Source organism: Equus caballus, chromosome X (assembly GCF_041296265.1).
Source record: "Equus caballus isolate H_3958 breed thoroughbred chromosome X, TB-T2T, whole genome shotgun sequence".
Lineage (NCBI taxonomy): Eukaryota > Metazoa > Chordata > Mammalia > Perissodactyla > Equidae > Equus > Equus caballus.
The window spans coordinates 34,703,520-34,724,864 of NC_091715.1; the positions used below are offsets into that span (position 1 = coordinate 34,703,520).

A 21,345-nucleotide genomic window follows, 5' to 3' on the forward strand; every position below is an offset into this window, starting at 1 on the left:
TCATATTTGGGAAATTTTTGGTCATTATTTCTTCAAATATTCTTTATATCCTTACCTCTGCTTCTAGGATTCCAGTTATACATATATTGATATGCTTGACAGTATCCCACAAATTTCTGAGGTGTTGTTAATTTTGCTCAATCTTTTTTCTTTCTGTTCCTCAGACTAAATAATCTTAACGGACCTATCTTCAGGTCTGCTAATTCTTTCTTTTGTCTGCTCAAATCTGTTGTTGACCCTCTCCATTGAATTTTTCATTTTGGTTATTCTACTTTTCAACTCCAGAATTTCTATTTGGTTCTCTTTTTTTTTCCCGATAATTTCCATCTCTTTATTGATAGTTTCTATTTGGCGAGGTGTCATTGTCATACTTTCCTTTAGTTTTTTTAGACAAGGTTTCCTTTATTTCTTTGAACACATTTAAAGTAGCTGACTTAAACTCTTCTTTTAATAAGTCTAACACCTGAATTGGCTCAGGAGTAGTTTCTACTGATTGTTTGTTTCCCTGTTAATGAGCCATTCTTTCTTGTTTCTTTGCATGTCTCATAATTTTTTTTTTTTTTTTAGGAAGATTAGCTAACATCTGCCACCAATCCTCCTCTTTGTTGCTGAGGAAGATTGGTCCTGAGCTAACATCCATGCCCATCTTCTTCTACTTTATATGTGGGATGCTTACCACAGCATGGCTTGACAAGCGGTGCATAGGTCCAGACCTGGGATCTGAACTGGCAAACCCTGGGTCACTAAAGTGGGACATGCAAACTTAACCACTGCGCCACCAGGCCAGCCCCTTGCATGTCATAATTTTTTGAGAACTAGATGTTTTAAATAATGTGTCAACTCTGGAAATCAGAATCTCCCCTCCTGCAGGGTTTGCTGTTACTGTTACTATTTATTTTCGTTCTTGTTTATTTGTTTAGTGAGTTTTTTGGAACTAATTCTGTAAAGTCTGCATTCTTTGTTGTATGTGGCCACTAAGTCTCTTCTTGGTTAGGTTAGTCTTTGCTCAGGGGCCGGGTGTGTGTTGGGGCACACCTTTAACACTCAATCGGGAAGTTGACAACTCTGCCTTAGCATTCAATTCCTGCTTGCACAGCCTAAAGTCAGTCAGAGTTGAGAGCTTAAGGCCTTTCCAGGTCTTTCCTGAGCATGTGCAGTGTCCATGCACACACATGCATGGCCTTCTTGATTCCCATGAATATGCTGCAGCTTTTACAGAGCCCCTATAGACATCTCATTATCCAGCTTTTCAAGTTTTAGGTTAGTTTTTTGTTTACCCCAACTGTTATCTATAGCCTCAGGCAGCTGTGAAGTTAAACTGCCTCTAACAGTTTCTAACAAATGCCCTTGGGGAAAAGGTTTTTTTGTACTGGGTGATCTCTGAGTCAGACCAAATAAAGACTAGCCTTGCAGAAGTGGGATCTTCCAGGGAACTAGCAAGATAGGTCAAATAATGACAATTTCCTGGGCACGAGGCTTTGTTCCACCCCTGTTCTTCCTCCTCTGGTGGCTGCCAGGCTCCTGGTTTTCAACATGATTGTGAACTGTTTGTTTTCAAGGTTACCGTGGAGTTAGAGAGAGGTGGATGGGAACAGGGCAAGTTAAAATGCCACAAAGCTCACTGTTCTTACCAAGAATCAGTTGTTTTTCTTGAATAAATTCTTCCTAGATAGCTGAAAGCATTTAATTAATTTCTAGAGTTCTGAAAAAGTTGATTCTGACAATTTTTGCCAGTTTTCCCTTTGCTTTTATGGAGATAAGAATTGTTGAAGGTCTTTACTCCTCCAATTTTGCTGACATCATCTTCTATCTGGGACTTTTAGAATGAGATCATCTTGGAGACTAAGCAAACTGGAACCCAATCTACATTCTTTCTAGAAGACAACTAACAATATTCCAAAATAAAAATCGCCATTTTGATCTTTTTTTAAAAAAAAAATTAACCATAAAGAACTGAGTCCTTTCAAGAACTCAGAACTCTGAAAATTCAGTTTCCAATTCTATACATCTTACCTCCCTTAAATTTTCTTACAACAATTTGCCTGAATTAATTTTGATACCTATTTTTAAAATAAGAAAGACAAATTTGATTAGTGGCTCAGCAAAGTAAGAGATAAAGTGTGTATTAATTAAAAGTTTTAAGATAATAATCAAGGAATTTCATTCATGGAGGCTGTATATGTAAGTATGAAAATATCCTCCAATCAGAAGTAATATCCTAATAGATGAAAGCTGGTACTTTCATTTTAGCTTTCATTTAATAGAAACTTCTTATTCATCTCATGTTCATAAGCATCAATTTCACTTTTTCATACATGTGAAAGAAGAAATTCTGACCCACTTAGAAATAGTATGCTTTTTAGGAATTGAATAAAAGCTTCAGACTCTCTTCCTAGGAAAATTAACATATATATGCAATTCTGTTTACAATTTAAGGGGTTCTTGGATACTCTGCAGCCTGTAAGTTAAGAACTTGGGCTGAACAAAAAAATTATGATTTTAATGGGAAAAATAGAACAGATAATCACAATATCTCATCTTCAGTAGAGCAACGAGAATTTAAAACATTAAAATGAGTATAGGTGGTCTCCAATTAATATACACATTTCATTTCAAAAGTTAATTTGTAAATTATGTATCTAGAATTTATTACATATTTTTCTTATAAAAACAATGTTAGAAACAATAGTTGGGGACTATTAAACTGTAAGTCTCTTAAGCATTGGTGCTCTTTTGTCTTTGTATTATAATGACCTATTCAACTAAACAGCATATGATAGGTTGCCACGTGACTGTTTACAAACCTATTTTACTCAATAACGTATTTGAAATAAATGCACCAGGAAAACAGGAAAAATATTGAGGCAATGACAAAGATCAATTAAACCACAAAGATAAAAATAAAATAAAATAGAAAAGGAAAGAATAGATTTCAAATTATCCGATGCTTGAGAGACAGGCTTAATTAGAAGAGAATATAATGGTAAATACAGGTATTTCTGGATATTCTTATTTGAACTTATGGATTGTGTTAATTTCACTTTAAAATATGTCTCTTCTTAATACAGCATCTCCTATGCTTAGCCATGAATGAGGTCATTTTTGGAATCTAACAACTTGTAAATGGACTAGAAGGGCAAAGGGGATAAGATGTTTTCCCTGCAGTGACTGGAAGAGTTGAAAGAACTTAGGGGTAAGGGATACTGTTCAAAGAGATTTCATATAATGAAATAATTTATTATTTGTTATATATATCTTATAATAAAATGTGTCCAAGTTAGAATAAAGCAAGCTATTGTGAACATGAGCAAGAGAGGGTATGGTGACTCCACTGGAAAAAAGAAAAAGGTAGGGGAAGAGATGAAATTTTGATTCTGTTTCTTGGTCATTGAGCTAAAGAAGATGGGAAAACTACATTTTGGTGCCATAAATATAAAGAACGAATTGCACATTTTCCTTTGAATAACATTGAACTCTCATTAAAACCAGATAAAGCCATGAGTAATATTCAGAATTCAATTGGATATCACTTAATATCTATAGGTTGTGGCCCTACCATATAAGATCAACGGAATGACCTGGCCTTGTCTTCAGAACAAGATTTGAAGACATTTACATAGCTAAAGCAATGCCAAAGCAGTGAAGGAGTGAGTTATAATTTCCCATATATCATATTAGGCAAAGATAAGACAAACTCAGAGACAAGAACGACATGCCAATTCCCTCTTTTTAAGTTTGGCATTTGACTCCTTGGCTACATGACAACAAAAAGACATACAGCCTGGCAGTCCAAATCTACAGCTCCAGAGATCCCTTGCTAAAGAAATCTGTAAATAAACAACCTTAGCCAACTGAGAAAGTAATTAATTTTCTCCTTAAAAGATGTCTTTAGCCTGCAGAGATTCAGAATGAGGTATAATGATGAGCTAAATCAATATAATATAGGTATACTGTGTAACTGATTTAGGCCTGTGATCTTAAACTGGAATCTTACTAAGTTCATCAACAGTATCAGAAAATTATGAGAAATAAAGATTCAACAAATCTCTATGTTTAATAAACTAGGTTTATACAAAAATTACCTCAGTATTCAGGAAGGTTTTCATTATTAGTTGATAACTGAGGTACAGAAAATCAAACATAGTCTATTAAACTTAATTGCAGTTAAAAAGTTTTAGGAAATATAAGTTAGTTATAAAGTCTGCCTAGAAGTAAATTTTAAATTCTGCTAAATTTATAAAATAATTTGTATTCAAAAGTAGTAACAGCCAATTCCAGAGTATGAATCCATAAGATATAAAATCTCTAAATCTTACCATAAGATTTTAAAGATTAAAGCACTAAAAAAAAATCAGTGATGCTTTGTGAGTAACAACTTCTAAGAATCTTCTATAATTGGTATGTGGATAATAATAATTCAAAGGGTTACAAAAGTATTTAAAAGTAATGATCCTGAAAAAAGATCTCCAGGAACAGATTAACTTGGAGCTCACAGTATGTGGGATTCTACTTCCCAAAGTAAGATAACTGGATAAAATATAAATAGGCTACTCTGCCTTAGCTTTTCCAATTTAAACTACCAACTGCATTACTCTTGGGATCAAAAACTAAAGGACTAAAGAAGGATAAGTTTTTTACTGGACTGTGGAAAAGTCTAAAGTTAGAAGACAGGCTAATTAGAAAATATAATAATCAATTGTGGGACCAGCCCCGTGGCCGAGTGGTTAAGTTCACGTGCTCCACTTCGGTGGCCCAGGGTTTCACCAGTTCGAATCCTGGGCATGGACATGGCACCGCTCATCAAGCTGAGGCAGCACCCCACGTCCCATAACTAGAAGGACCCACAACCAAAAACACACAACTATGTACCAGGGGGCTTTGGGGAGAAAAAGGAAAAATAAAATCTTTAAAACAAAAATAATCAATTGTGCCATCTGAAGTACGAGCATATGTGAATCATGGCTACACAAAACTATGGCTTAAAAAAACTGTAAAAAATAAATGTTTAAAATACTTACATACTGTTTATAAATATTTATACGTAATTATCTATATGAATGTCTTGAAATAAAATTTTAAGTCCTGAAAGTTCTCACAACACTGATTTTCAAATTTTCACATATATACCATATGTGACTTAAGGCAAATGTGATATATGAGTCTTTCAGTTCTATTAGATCATAATCCTAAAAGTAGTAAGCTATGGACTTAGAGGGAATTCATGTTAGTTTCTTCTGAATCTGCAATTATCATATCTTTGCCATTATTTCCCCTCTCTCCCTTCCCATCCCATGTTCCATACCATAGGACTCAAAGTTAGAACCTAAAAAACTGTATGTCCAGATTTCACTTTCTTTCTAGTCAAAAAACATAGGCCTATAGCAATCCTAGATGATTTTATAACTGTAAATTACTCTATCTTTAAAATATTATGTTCTAGAATTCTGTCAAACTAGAATGGAATTTAAACTGTCTCCACCCACTCCCCACTACATTACACCCTCCACTTCCCCACCCCCAGATGAAGGTTAGGTTGATAAATGGATTTTGGAGATGAAATAAAGCCAGACATCAAATAACTTACTTGAAATCCATCTCTTACCTTCTGTACTTAACCCTGGACTTGATGTGAACTTGGCTACATCAACAATCTTTACAGCAAATTGTTGTCCAGTTTCTCTGTTGATACATCGTCGTACAACACTGAAGGGACCCCTAAAAAAAAAAAGCCAAGGTTAATTCATTGATTTCCTTAAATTCCTATTTCCCTTCAATATCTTACTGATGTTTCATCGTCTACTTTAGCCATAGTTTTCAAAAATCAAATTTAGGTAATTCTTAACATATTTTTCTATAATTCATAAGGTAGGTCATTCATAATTTTAAGTTATTAAACAAGAAAAACAAAACAAATTTGTATTTCAAAATCACTTTTTAAAATTCTAAATAGTAGTCTTATATTCAAGGCAAATAATCTTTGTAATATTCTATACCTATTATCAACTAAAAAGAAGAAATCCATCACAGTGGTACTATACACAGCTTTCATCTTTTGAACCAGAAACTTAAGTCATTCTTGACCTCTTCCTCTCATCTTACCCACCACTTATCTAATCTTCACTAACAAGTCCTAATGAGTTTATCTCAAATATCTCTTAATCCTGTCCACTTCTCTCCATGCGTCATACCCTAGTCTAAGCTACTACCATCTTCTACCAAGACTACTGAAAAACTTGTTTCTTCCATTCATTCTTGTGGTGACATTTTAAAAATGAAGATCTGATATTATGTTTCTGCTTAAAATCCTAGAGAAAGAAGGGATTTGCAACACATATATTTAGTCAAGAACCAAAATATATAAATAATTCCTAAATAAAATAAGGAAAGAAAATACACTCCAATAAAATCTGGGCAAAACACTTGGGCACTTTACAAAGAGAAAGCCCTGCATGATTTGGGCTCCAACAGGCTCTCCAGTCTCATCTGAAGTCACAGAGAAATCCTTCATCTTCCTCAAACTTCAAATTAGAATTGTTCTAAACTGCGATAGGAAAGGAAGTAATTTCTACCAGCAGAGCCACTAGTCCAGTCATTTGCTTACCTAGTCCCCGGCTCTCAATACTGGCCATACAAGTGAATCAACTGGGATGATTAATAAAATACTAATGCATAGGCATTAAAAACACACATACATACACACAAATGCACACACAGTTCCTTGTGATTAGTTATCAAATAAGTATATGAAGTAAAGAGAATCCGAAGACAGATTTGTACATGCTTGAATCGACTACCTAATAATATGAAATGCAATAGCAAGATACTACGGTAGTTTATTTGAAGGCTAGTATGGTTTGAGTCATTAAATACCCACCCATGTACAAACACATGTGTGCATTTTCTCCCTACCCAGGAAAAAACCAAAACACTTTCATTGGCTTTTACAGGTGAAAACAGTACACCTGGATGCACATGGTCAATCAGCAGATAGAGAAAATTTCTTCATTTACACCAGGACACTTGTGATACTGCTTGCCTTAAAGTATAAGTTTGCCTTTCTTCTTTCAATTAGAGGACAAGCAAAAGAATATAATCTAACCCAGACTTAAACATTTCTCTAAGATCACATGAATTAGTTGATTTCACCATGCTATCATCAGGACATCAATTACACCACAGCTTCAAATCTCTCTCTTTCAAGCAACCTAACAAAGGAAAAGAAATGGTAATAATGCATCTTTCAGAACTCAATAGAAAGAGGATCTTTTTGATTATCACTCAAAACTGTTCAAAGATTTTCCTCTGTGAGAAGACAATATATTTAACAAAGTGAGGCAGGACTCCCACAAACGTTTTCATTCTCAATCTTGATATCTTACTTGTGATTACTTATCCTGACAATAGCAAGCAATTTCAGGAAACACTTAACGTAATTGGCTTTTGTCCACACATAAACCCTTGGGACTCTATTTATACATATTTGCGTAGTGTGCTTCAATTCACTACATCTTTTTGGAAACGTTCCAAGATCTGTATGTGGGATTATTCGTGGTCTATCAGGTCAATTCTTTACTTTTTCCTGCTTGAACAAAGGTGAGGAAGAAAGCATAGCTTCTCCCCCGGCTATTTTATAACAGTGAAATGAAGAAAACGAGGGAGAAGAGAGAGAAAAGGGAATACTGAGACCAAAAAAACACAAAAACCCAGAAATGTGTTTAAATCTGTGAAGAAAAACTGAATCAAATCTCAATTCTTTAGGCTTATTTTATTATGTGAAGCAAAGAAAATGAGTTTACCTATGAACTACTGATAACCTGAAGACAGGTCACATTTCAAGGGTCTGTCCCTCAATGACATCCAGGGATTAGGCAAAGGTGAACCAATTCAGTACACTAAAGACACTGAAATTATACTTTAAGCTTTTTTTGTGATTTAATCCATCAACTAGAAACTCAGTGCAAACTGATACAAATTTAAATAAGTATATGGTGTCTACAATTTTAGCAGGGCTCAATTACATTTACTCGGTCGATACGTTAAAGAGAGGCAGGCTATGAGAAAATCTGGCATGGTTTTCCACCTTAAAAAGGTGGGAGGTGTAATAAAGTATGTACAAAACGTCTATTGTATTACACTTATTAATTACACTTAAATGACAGCTTAAGGAACAGCAAAATTTCAGAAGACCTAGGTTTCAGTCTGGCCTAAACTCTCTTTTGATGCTTGAAATTTCATCCTTAAATTTTTCAGTCTGTTACAGCTGATCCAAAAATATTGATATAGTAGTAAGCCGTTACCATAAACTACTATCTTTCTCATATTTCCACTAATTCTGGCCAGAGTACTAATCAAAATGGAATGATAAAATAATCGATGGCATTTAAGATTTGAAGAAATATATATTCTTTATTCAATTCTTTAAGAATACTGAATATTGACTGGGATTATGGCACAAGGTTCTACTTGAGGCAGGTGGCTGCCTGCAGAATTCTGCTTTTAAGTAAAAGGTCAATTAAACCAGAATATGTTAAAGTGAATATTGCTATAACATCCCTAAGGTTTTGAGAAGAATGCAGCTGTGTCTCCAAGCAGACACGGAATAATCTCTTCTAGTTTTCATTTATGTGAAGAAAGCTTAAGTCTAGGAAATGAACAATTCTGATACTAAAAGTAAATACATCAAACAAAGAGACTAGAATTAAACAAAATTATGCTAGAATATAGTATGTTGGTTTACAGAATAATAGGATAGATTTAGCACAATGCATCTCATGTATGTTCCTGCCCAAATCCCACTAAAATGATGCCAAAGGGAGTAAAAAAATTTTTAAAGGACTGGGAGAACAAGAGAGGAGACTATAGTAATAACCAAATTTGAGAAGCAAGAAAGCAGACGGAGTAGTGGTAACTGATTTAGCAGACTTGGGAAAGCTGAATTGTAAAGAAAAAATAAGAAAAGTTCAGAACCAAGCCCATTTACACTACAGAATCCTCAAGAAGTTCATAAACTGGTAGCACCAGATAACTCTGGAACTAGAGGGAAAGAGGATGGGGCTAAAACAACAAGGTTTGAATGAAATCTACAGAGAAGCAGTTGGAGTCCCAGATCCCTTCCTCTACTCCCTATCACGGGGTAACTGCCCCACCCTCATCCTAAGAGGTCCATTCTCTGGAGAGGGTAAAACATAGGGTGTTAGAACTGGGGACTCAAGGCAGTTGAGGAAGTGGGTATTACATGGAAAGCAAGGGGATTATGTGATCACACACATACTGACTACAGACAGCCCCAGTCCCTTTGCATTTTAACAGGGGGAAGGTTAGAAGTTAGATCCTTACCCTTCAGGCAGGAGAGAAAAGATTTTCTATTGAATATCTGACTAGCCCAGAAGGAAAGGGCTAAAGATAATGATATGACGCTGTTCAAACCATTCAACCAGATCATCCCGCCTCAAAACCCAAAGTTAACAAGTTCTGCCCACAAGTTCAGAGCTGTCAATCAGCTTTTATTCAGTCCCTCAACTGCAGCGTTCCCGACCTCAGCACTATTGACATTGTGGGCTGGCTAGCTCTTTGTCATGTGAGGAGGTCCTGGGCACTGTAGGATGCTTAACAACATCCCGAGCCTCTGCCCACTAGATGCCAGTAGCGCCCCCTCACACCCAGTTTTCATAACCAAAAATGTCTCCAGATACTGTTAAGTGGCCCCTGGGGCACAAAGTTGCCCCCGATCAAGAACCACTGCTCTATTCCTAATGATGTATAGACAACTAAACTCCCAAGACATATGGAGAAGGGTCTCTAATTTGGAAGACAGAGATCAAAACAAACAGAAAGAACAACTTAGAGGAAACAGACTAAAAAGAAAAAGGGCTCTTGAAAAATACACACATGAAGAAATTTAAAACTCAATAGAAGGGCTGGCAGATAAAAGCGAGAAAATTTCCCAGAAAGTAGAGCAAAAACAACAAAGAAAATGGAGGGGAGGAACTCAAAGGAACAATCCAAGAAAATTTCCCAGAACTTAAATCATGAGTTGCCCAAATTAAAAGGACCCACCAAGCACTCAGCAAAATAGATAACAGACCCAGGTCCACACATGCCACTGTGAAATTTAGGAACACCGCAGGACAGAAGACTTTCAGATTTCCACATGGAGGTTAGGGTGCCCTGGGAAGGGAGGATGATATAATTCACATGCAACAGATCAGGAACCAGAATGGCTCCCAATCTCTCAATGACAACACTAGAAGCAAGAAGACAACAGAGTAACACTTTCAAAATCATGAAGGAAAATTATTTCTAACCTTTAATTCTACATCCAGCCAGAAAAATCAATAATAATAAAGACATTTTCAGACATGAAAGAGCTCAATCAATTACTTGCAATGTGTACTTTCTGATGAAATTATTGTAGGGTGTGTTTGCCAATCAAGAGTAAACCAGATGCCAAAGGACAGCAAATAGGAGATCTCACACAGAAGATACACAAAGGGAACCCCAGGAGTACAAGCAAGGGAGACCTCACAGGTCAACAGCTATACACTGAGCACAGAGGTTAACCAGTCCAGACTGACAGCCGTCAGAGATTCCCACCGCCACTGATCACCTTTTTAACCTGAAAACAGAAGGACAGGGTGAGCTGGGCCCAGATTCTGCTATTTTGCCTTTTCTGACCAGGGGCTGATGAGATTCCCGCTCTTCTCTGCTGCCTGGATCAGTAGAGGACTCTCATTTCACTCCACAGCAGTGTTCTCCTTTGGCCTATCCTCGAGAGCTGGAGGCAGGCCTCAGTGAGCCGAAAAGCAAGAAACGCAGAGCAGCCCATGCCCCAAGTCGCGTTCCTGCTGGAGGTTCAGTACCCAGCCCTGCACTACAGCAGTGATATCCAGTCTGTGAACAGCCCCGTGTCCTGGGAGGTACTTGGGACCTTGCCAACCTACTTCCCAGAAGGGGCTCCTATACACTCTCAGGTATCCAAAGCCCGACTGTGAACCAGAGGTTCCGTTCGGCTTCTCTACTCCTGAGAGTCTTCATACAATAGTGATAATGTCGCCCTTTCCTTGCACAGCTAAGTTCGCCCCTGCTACTCAGTTTTTAAAGACTAAATAATACACTCTTTAAGGATCCATACATAGGTAGTAAAGCTATAAAGAAAACCAGAAGGAATGATTAATACAAGAGCCAAGAGAGTGGTTATGGGAGGGGAGGGACTGTGATTGGGAAGGGGCACACAAGGGGCTTTTAAAGGTACTAGTAACTTCTATTCTTAACCTGGATGATGGATTCATGAGTTTTCACATTTTATTATTCTTCTTTAAAATACATACATATACACACTTTATTCACTCCTCCAATATATATATTTCCCAGTTAAAGATAACGTTTTTAATGGCTGAGAGGTATATCCCTAAGATCTTGCTAATCAAAGGAGGTCTTAATTTTTTACATATCTGTATGAAACAAATTATTTTAAATGACATGATATATATAAATGAGGAAAAACGATGTCTGCATCTCAAACATAACAGTCAACATGAATTACGCTAATTATAATTTTACATCTAATTGAACTAAGTTTAAAATAATACTTCAAGTTCTTACATGTAAACTTTGGGGTGACATCTGTAATATAAGTTCTCATCCTATGAGAGGTTTACAAACAAAACGGATCATATCTCAGGAACCCTTTGATAAATGGGGTGAACTTCCTGTCCATAGCAGAGTCCCAGGAGCTTCATTACATTTATAATGAATTGTGCAATGTACCACAAGAGATGTAGGAAAACTGTGAACAAGAAGAACTAATTTACAAAAGGAAATAAAAAGGTGGGGGGGGAGCGAAGATCAAGAACAAATTCATAAACACATGCGCGCGTGCACACACACAGTTGATATAGAGTCAATCCTCATTATTTGCAGATTAAGTATTTTTAAATTCAATTACTTACTAAAATTTATTTGTAACCCAAAATTGATACTCATGGCACTTTCATGGTCATTGGTAGATGCGTGTATAGCAGTGAAAAGTCTGAGTCACCTGATGCACCCATTACCAGCTAAGGTCAAACAAGGTGACAATGCCTTGTTGTTTCAGCTCTCATACTGTAAATGTGTCCTTTTTGCCAACTAATTAGTGAATTTTTCTCATTTTGTGGGATTTGTTGATGGTTTCACTGTTTAAAACAGCCCCCAAGTGTAGTGCTGAAGAGCTGTCTAGTGTTCCTAAGCACAAGAAGGCTGTGATGTACCTTACAGAGAAAATATGTGTGTTAAATAAGCTTCATTCAGGCATGAATTATAGGGCTCTTGGCCATAAGTTCAATGTTAATGCATCAACAATATATATGAAATAAGGTGTTTTCAAACAGAAACACACATAAAACAGGTTACGTATTGATTGGTTGAAGAAAACGTGACCAGAGGCCCACAGGAACCTAACCCTGTATTTCCCTTAGGAGCAATGGCTCAGTATTCACAGCAACTTTACAGAACGTAACTACTGCAAATAATGAGCATTAACTGTGCCTATACTCACACACACATATACGCACATACGTACATATTTATATTATATTTATAATATGTAACATTATGTTCTATGTATTTATATTATAATATAAACTCAACAAGAGGCCCCCAATAAATATTTGGTGAATGATAAAAATAAACTAGAAATGAACAAAATACTGATAAATTTATCTTATCACACAATTTTATATGAGTATATAAAATTGAGAAATCATGGTACTTATAGATATTTCTCTACCCATTTACTAAATCTATATCTTCCTACTACTTTCTGCATAGCTTTGATGTTAGGAATTGAGGGAAACAGATGGTGGGTGGGTAAAACGGAAACAAAGCAAAAATATAGTAATAATGACAATATTAGCAAAAAAAAAATCTTGAAAGCTGTACTCTATAGACACATACATGTATATAAAAGTGATACCTAAAAGATAATGATAATCTTTTCCCCCTATTTCAACACTGTTAGTTTAGTCATTGCCACTAAAGAAGAGCTTATGCATAGCATTCCATCAATAAAACCTTTCCTGTTGCATCTTGTTACTTTGTGATAGTGACAGGGAGACAGAAATGTTCTGATGCTTTTTTTTCTCTTTAATTCTTTTGGTACCCACCCCACCTTCAATACACACACACTTACATACACACACCAAGCTGGGTTACTACTTTAGGTATAGTGACTAAACCAAAGGAAAAAAGTTCACCTAATCATAGCTACTGCTAAAGAAACACACATAAAGTAGAAAATTATTAAAATCAAAGTCTCAGGAACTGTTGCCTAAATGTTATCAATTAAAGAGCTGACAAAGAATTAAGCTCAGTACAATTCAGATTGTTCCTTGAAAATAAGCAAGGCTTATTTGAAAAAGTTGGCAATGGATCTCCAATAAGCTAACAGAACAAATCTGGCTCAACTGTCAAAGCTGAGTAATTCACAGAGTTAAGATTAGCATTTACTAATCCAGTACCAGTATTGGCGTAATTGGTACCCCTGTCAAACCCTGACAGTTCAGTGAAAAGTTTAGCAGACCTCGCTTTAGATTTTATGTAGCACATCATTCTCTGGTCTAAGTCTACATATGATACATTCACCATTTACTACTTTTATGAGAGGACTACAGAGCATATATAGCAGTCTCTGTTGATCCAAAAGTTCTGGAAAATTTGATTGATGTGTGTATGTGTGTACGTGTGTGTGTGTGTGTGTGTGTGTGTTTAAAGGGCTGGAGTTAGAGTCAAGGTAGAGGGACATGGACTCTAGGTCTTTGTTAGCTCACATATGATGGAGCATGTATCAAGGAGAGTTGCTAAGAGGGAAGAAAAAAGATGTTTGTAACAGATAAGAAACAAGAAGGAGGCGAGTAGACATAGGAGGAAAGAAATGAAAAAGAAAGCATATAAAGTACTGTGAGATAAATACATCCCAAAGTAAGAACTCTGGCTTGGTTGTACATGTTTAGTTAAATACATAAAAAACTTTCACAAACAGATATGAAGTACTGACATTAAAAAATTCTATTGATAGTTTCCATTCTATCTTATTCATTTACCTCATTTTCTCCAATGGAAATAAGACCAAAAAAGACAAAGAACAAACAAAAAATGATTAATAAAGCAATTCTTGCCCTCAGGAAATTCCCAATCTAACAGACTGCTGTTGGTATATGTACATAATTATAGAACAAAGATTGAAATACTAGAACACCAGGAGTTTATTATCGGAATAGGAAGGTGGTCAGAGAAGGCCTCTATGAGACAGAGACACCCAGGAGGGTTTGAAAGATGAATAAGTTTTTTGGGCCAATGAGAGAAAGGGGAAGATTCCAGAAATAAGTAGTAGCAAGTCAAACCATGGTGTGTGCTGGCTACTACCAGCTGTTTGGTATTGCTGGATGAAAAACTGGAGGATGAGAAGTGGCTAGAAAAGAGGAGCGAGCCAGAGATCACTGTGACTGAAGAGTGGAGGATGGGATGAGGAGCAGGTGGGGGCCAGTCAGAAAGTTATTACATTAGCCCAAGCACGAGATGATAAAGACCCAAACCGATATAGTAGAGGCAACCAAGAGATACTTAAGAAAACAAATTGACAAGACAAAATAGTGAATGATTAGCTAGGGGGTGATTGGGAGTCAGTTGAAAGAATGACTTACAGATTTCTGGCAACAGTCACCAGGTAAATAATGGTACCACCAAATGAGAGAGCGGCTACAGAAGAAAGAACTGGTAGAAGGCTGAGAGAGAAAGGAGATACACAGTTGTGTTTTGAAAATATTGATTTACAAAATAATGATTTTCATGGACTATCCAGGCAGAGATTTAGAGAGCACAATTAGATAAGAGTATAAAGTTCAAGGAAGGGGTCAACATGTAGATGATGAAGACATCAACTACCATTTACAACATACCACGTACCAAGAATGCTGCAAAGAACTTTACATAGATTCTCTATTTTTTTCATTATTTATAATTTATTTGTCATAATAGCTAATACACTATTAGATCTCATTTTATAGATTAGCAAACTGAGGCTAAGACAGGTTGTCTATTGCCAAACAGTTAGTAAATGGTAGAGTTAGGACTGGAGCCTAGACATATTGAAATCTAACATCTAAGTTCTAGTTTCTATACTCCCTAGGAAGCATGAGTGAACAGGAGGTAACTGAAGCCACTGATGTGAATGAGAATACTCAAGAGTACAGATCACAAAGGGCAGAAGACAGAGGTCCCAGCTCCTCCCAAAGGAATGGCTGCAAACATCCCCACAGAACGACTACAAGAAGCCCAGAAAGAAAAAAGTGCTAAAGGCAAGCTCTTAGAGCATAGTATCTTGCAGAAATACAGACATGAAGACCAAGTGTTTAGCGGGGTCTGCCCTAGACACGAACATAGAGCTTCTCCCCATTCCTCTCAAGATGGGCACCAGAAAAGTGTAATTTTCATTTTTAAATTAAGAGCTGCACATTCACATTTTGCTATTGTCTAAATGTGAGACTATATATATCAGAAACTGGCCCAAAGAAATTATTTAGTAGAGAAATAACTTTTTAGAAACTTGCTCCTAACCTTGTCTACTAGCATTCATGAACTTAATTACTTATAACTAGTACTAACATTATCACAATTTTCAAATTCTGTCTGCATAATGCAATCTTTATAAACTGAAACTAATAATTATGGAAGTCTGGCAGTATAAAATTACATTGTAAATCATATTTATAACAGGAATGTGCTCTGTTAATATGCCACTAACATAGATTGTTTTCCAAATGCTACACTATCCTATAACAGTATTGTTACCTGTCATTAATTACAACTCTGCATTGAAGAAGAGTAGGGGGAATTAATATTTGGACTCAGAAGTTGCAGAGTACTGTTAATCTCTTCCCATTCAGCACCATGTTTTATGGATCTCCATAATAAGTTAGACCTACTTCTGAATTAAATAAAATTAAATTATCTAAATTAAATAAGCTGGTGAAAGAAATCTCAAAGCCAGCAACACTCCCTTCTCTGTTATTCTTTTCAGTTGCATCAGGATTATGCAAAATTTATAAAGTAGCACAGAAACAAAAATGTAATTAGCTAACACTCTAAAATGAGGTTTCCCAAATTGGCATCCTTTGGAGTCCTTAAAGAATAAAAGTTTCTCTGTCAAGTAAGCTTGGGAAACACCATATAAAAGATCCCAAGCCCCACCTCCACCCCATATTCACAACACACATTAGCAGCCAAGTCTTGTAGTTAGGAAACAAGCATCTTTGTCTTCCACCACACTCTACTTCCATCACCCATGTAGTACTTGGTAATCATTAGTGTTCACTTTGGACATGATCTACATTTTAATATTTAGAATAACAAACAATACAAATTATGAAGTTGTAATGGCTATGAATCACTCAGATTTCAAACAACTTTTTTCTGAGACAAATATTCTCCCCCAAAACATGGCATATAAAATTGTTGTTTAAATTCTTACGGGGTGGGGAGGGGATCCAATTGTTTGCTTAGTAAAGAATGGAAAGGATTTAACTATGCACTTTAAATGCCTATTCATTAATACTTCCAAAAGTAATTTACTTTTCACAATTGTTAATATAAGCATATTCAGCAGGCAATAATGCAACCTCTGGTCTTTTAACCAAAAAACAGTTAACAAAAACGCGAAGCATAGAAAAGAAATAAGCACTTACACCCAATTACCCAGCTCAGTGCAGGGCAGCAGAAAATAGGTTTTGAATCGTAATTGTAGTAATCAGTTTCTAGGTCTAAAGAAGTAAAGTAGATGATCTGGAAAATAATTGCTTTAAGGGGGAAAAATCAGAAAATAAAAGTATAAAATAAGTGGATATAACTGTTTAGGCAAGATAGTAAAATCAAATATTCAAACGGTTGAGGAATTTTTCAAGTTAGGTAAGAAAGCAAAGTCCCTGCATGTTACAAAGAGTATGGAAGTTAGTAATGCTCACTTTTAACCGTTTTTCCAAGGATGGATCAACCTTTCAGTGCTCATATAAGGACTTCCTTTTAATCTATAAGGCACACGATAGAGCATGGAGGACAAGAAGAGCAAGGGTCATCACATCCCTCAACATGGCTGAAACTGAACTCCTGACTCCGCCGCCCCCCATCTCAGTTGAAGGCCAACTCCATATTTCCTTCCAGTTGCTTAGTCAAAAATCATGGTGCCATTCTTGATCCCTTTCTTTCTTTCACATTCCAACTCCAATTCTTTAGGAAATGCTCTTGGCTCTACTTCGCTGAGATCGTCTATCTTTTAATTCATTTCAAGAAAATTTATAACTGATTATTAGACCAATTTTCTGACAGCTGAATTAAAACCCTTGTGAGATAATTCCCATATCTGATTCACCTCGGTACTGGCCTCAGTTGAATGTCTTCTTTCATTCAAACTGTGGTTTTCCTGGTGTTTGGTATGATGAGCGGTTTTCAATTGTATCCCGGATATTTTGGTCATTGTTAGGAGACTCTTGATCGTAGGATTTTCTATTTTAGCAGGCAGTCGCCCTGTTTAGGTTTAGTGTGCCAGTTCTAGACTACTTTTGAAGGCTTAAGTTCCAGTGACAGTTTAGTTTTCTGAGCCCTTGCAATGCTATTTTATTTTGGTCTGCTTCATCCCACTAGTGCTGCTGGGGACTCCCAGTCAATCCCTGCTAATGCCACCTGCAGGGACACAAGGTGCTTCCTAGGGCCACCTGCTATCCCCCGGCAACCTTGAAGGAGAGGGGGTCAGAAGCCACTGGGCCTGGGTCTCCTTCTGCCATGGGGTAGAGAGCAGGGAGGGAGACACACTGCTGCTGCTCTTGCTGCTACCATCACTGCCTACAGATCAGACCGCCCACTGGGGCTGGTGACGGAGCAGTGTCTGGTATAGCCTGGCCTTTGCTTTTGCTGCTGCTGTCAGCAGACAAGACAACTGGGGCCTGGACTGCAGAATGGAGGCTGAAATGGCCAGGTCTCTGCTGCTGCAGGGTCCTGGTTGTGGAGCAGGGGCTAGGATGGCCAGGGGCTTTGCTGCTCCTGCTGGGACTGTGGGCAGATCAGACTACCCACTGGGTCCCAGGTGTGGAACTCGACTAGGTCTCTGTTGGGCTTCCCCTTTCCTGGTCCTTTGGCCAGAAAAAGTAGACTTGTTTTTGTTTTTCGTTTCTATGCCCTTTGGTGGTTCTGGGTAGTAGGTCTCTCTGGCACCCAGTCCAGGAATAAATGGAAAATAAAAAGAAAACCCAGTGAACTCACCGCATTGTCATTCCTCAAGTGTCAAGGTTCCTTAGCTAATCTGCCTTCTTTCCAATTTTCAGTCCTTTTATTCTTGTCAGTTGAATAATTTCCAGGGCATTTAGTTGTATTCTTAGGGGAGAGGCAAGGAAAATTGAGTCTATACCATCTTGTCCCAGAAATGGAAGTCTGTAGATTTTCAGCCTCTTTCATTCTGCCTAGCACTAGGAGTCCATTTTATTCAAAAGTTGGAGACAAGCTACAGTTCTTTTATGTCCAACATATCCAGTTAAAAATAGTAGCCATTAAACTCATCAAGTCCATAATATAGTTTTCGATGACTCCTGGCTCAGAATTTTAGGGTCTCAAACAAGTAATTGATGTTTCTCAACATTTTGGGGCTTGAAGACTAGAAAAGGGGTGCCTTTCTGTTATCTCCACATGCGTGTATGTATACAGGCATACACACACACTCACCCTCGCAGTCTTCCTGAGTCTAAAAGGAGATCTAAGATACCAGTCTATCTAGCATATTTCAGTCATGGCACACTGGTGGAGAAATGGTGTTTTTAGTAGCAATTTCACTATTTGGTCTTACATATTACAGAATGTGAGAAAAGTTAGGGGTTATAGTAATCTACATAAATAAGGTTATGCATAACTGAAGGTCAGCTTTTAACAAAGGATCTGTTGGTTGACTATACTAATTCTTTGAGGGCAGGGATTTTCTCTTATCCATCCTGTATCTCTAGCATGTAGAACTATGCCTGACATTATGCTAGTGAAGACTCTATAAAGGCTTTAAGATGGCCAAATGGACAGATAAATCCAGTTTAGGACACGTGAACATGGCTGTCATCTTTAAGACACTTACATTATATTTCAGTTAACCTAAACTTATAGCTCTTTAATAGTTTTTGTAGCTCTTTAATCTCTTGAGGCAGATTTTCACTTATCTAGTAGAAATAAAAATTTTAATTTGTCAATGCCAATTACTGAAAGGTAGAAAAAAGTTGTAAAATCATAATGTCAATTTTTAAATACTTCTCCAAAAATAAAGTTCTTTTGTTTTATTAGAGATGTTGACCCAAAATTCTTCTAATGCTACCATAATTAAAACTCAAAACGCAGACTTTTTTACTTTTAACATGTACTAACATCTGTTCTTAAACACTGTTTAATGATTTAAAACAGGCCTTGTAAACTGGAGGCATTTTACAAAGATAGTATTTTGTAATGGCAGAGAAGCAAACGTAGCTCCTAAAATTCAGAAAGCTTTTCAACCTAAAAGTTTATAAAATCAGCTGTGACACTGATTAGCTCAAAATTAATTCTATCTTTTTGTTTGTTTGAATGTGTAAATAGTTGACTAAAACAAATTTCAGTTTGTATAATCTGGCAAGATTAAATATAAGCCTCAATCACTATAATAGTTTACCACAAGATATAACTAAATGGAAATAAACTACTTAGTTTATCCACATGATCACTTTTTTGGGTGAAATTACAAGTAAATAAACTCAAGACTTCGAAGACAAAGACATTTCAAGGTTCCTAATTAATGCTGGATTTAAGACTGACAATTTTAAGCACAAGCTTAAATCAGTAAATAGACATAGGATGAGATCACAAAATTAGAAACATTTTAACCCATGACTATTCATCAGTTCATTAAAAATCAATAGTATGCAATTACTATTTCCTGTCCTTTAACGAAATCTTCAGTGTATAGCAGCCAATGGGGGGGGGGGGGAGAATGAAGCATGAACAATATCTAAGATACAAAATGGATCATATAGAAGAACAAGATGTTTTTAACAAATTTTTTAGGAAGCTCCATTGAGTGACCATTGAAATTTTTTTTTTTTTAAAGATTTTATTTTTTCCTTTTTCTCCCCAAAGCCCCCCGGTACATAGTTGTATATTCTTCGTTGTGTGTCCATCTAGTTGTGGCATGTGGGACGCTGCCTCAGCGTGGTTTGATGAGCAGTGTCATGTCCGCGCCCAGGATTCGAACCAACGAAACACTGGGCCGCCTGCAGCGGAGCGCGCAAGCTTAACCGCTCCGCCACGGGGCCAGCCCCTGACCATTGAAATTTTTAAAGGAAAATAGTTTGTTCTACTAGTCAAGAATCCTTGCACATTAACATCTCATAATGAACTTACAACTTCCTTTTGGCATGCCCAAGCAACCTGGAAGTACAAACACTCCAACTGCAAACATCCCTTAGCATGAAAAAGTTCCTTTAGGAGAAGGCACTTTAATCCTTGAGAGACTTTAACCCTTTTTCCTCTGAATGAAAGCCATCACAGACAGTATAAACAGAGCGCAGGCTTGAGAGTCAAAAGACTTGGGGCTGAATCCTGGATCTGCCCATCACTAACTATGACGACATTCGGTCAGTTATTCAATCTCTCTGGGCTCACTTTATTTAAGCTATGAAATGAAGATAACGGCTACCTTGAAGGGTTCTGATGGGATAACAGAAGGTAAAAAGGGCTGTGCCTGGCACATACGCACAAGAGGAGACTTCATCGGGGGTGATCTGTTATTGGACAAGCACTTCTTCACTACTTCTCTTCTAAAAAATATGAAATGTCTCCCATACTACAAGGGTACCATTGCATTATCAACACTAAGAATCAGGAAAGAACCAGGGAGAGTTCTGCTTCCAACAACAGCGAAGTGGGTAACCTGGGCCAACCTTCCTACTGAAAAACAAAATAAAACCTGGATACACACACGCACATCTTCTTGAAAGTATAAATACCTTATAAGGTACTTCAATTTTGCCAGTTAAAGATCTAGGGGAACAAGAGAAGCCACAGCAGTAAGCTCAGTCATACGCAGCCACTTTTGCCTATAAGGCAATTCTCCACGCCTGGGGGGCAACTGCCCCTAGGACTCATAGGGCATCACAGGAATGGGTGAGAGAAGAGAAGACTTGCATTCAACTTGATAAACCAATCCTCACTTTGTTCTGATTTCTTCTGAAAGGTTATGTACCTAGGGTGGAGGTGAACCTCAAGAAAACCTAACCTTGCATAGACTTGGAGCCTGGCTCCCTCTCATCTAGTAGT

General features: G+C 37.1%; 1 protein-coding gene across 23 annotated transcripts in view; it reads right to left on the bottom strand.

Annotated features, from left to right (window-relative positions):
• Positions 1 to 21,345, bottom strand: part of CASK (calcium/calmodulin dependent serine protein kinase) — a 374,427-nt gene that overhangs the window by 292,402 nt on the left and 60,680 nt on the right. For 14 of the 23 annotated variants that reach the window (XM_070258205.1, XM_070258203.1, XM_070258201.1 and 11 more), the window contains exon 2: positions 5,585 to 5,715. In XM_070258205.1, coding sequence (XP_070114306.1) covers positions 5,585 to 5,715 — 131 coding nt within the window. The remainder of the gene's footprint in view (positions 1 to 5,584; positions 5,716 to 21,345) is intronic. The other 9 variants (XM_070258206.1, XM_014728817.3, XM_001489920.7 and 6 more) reach the window with 1 other exon arrangement.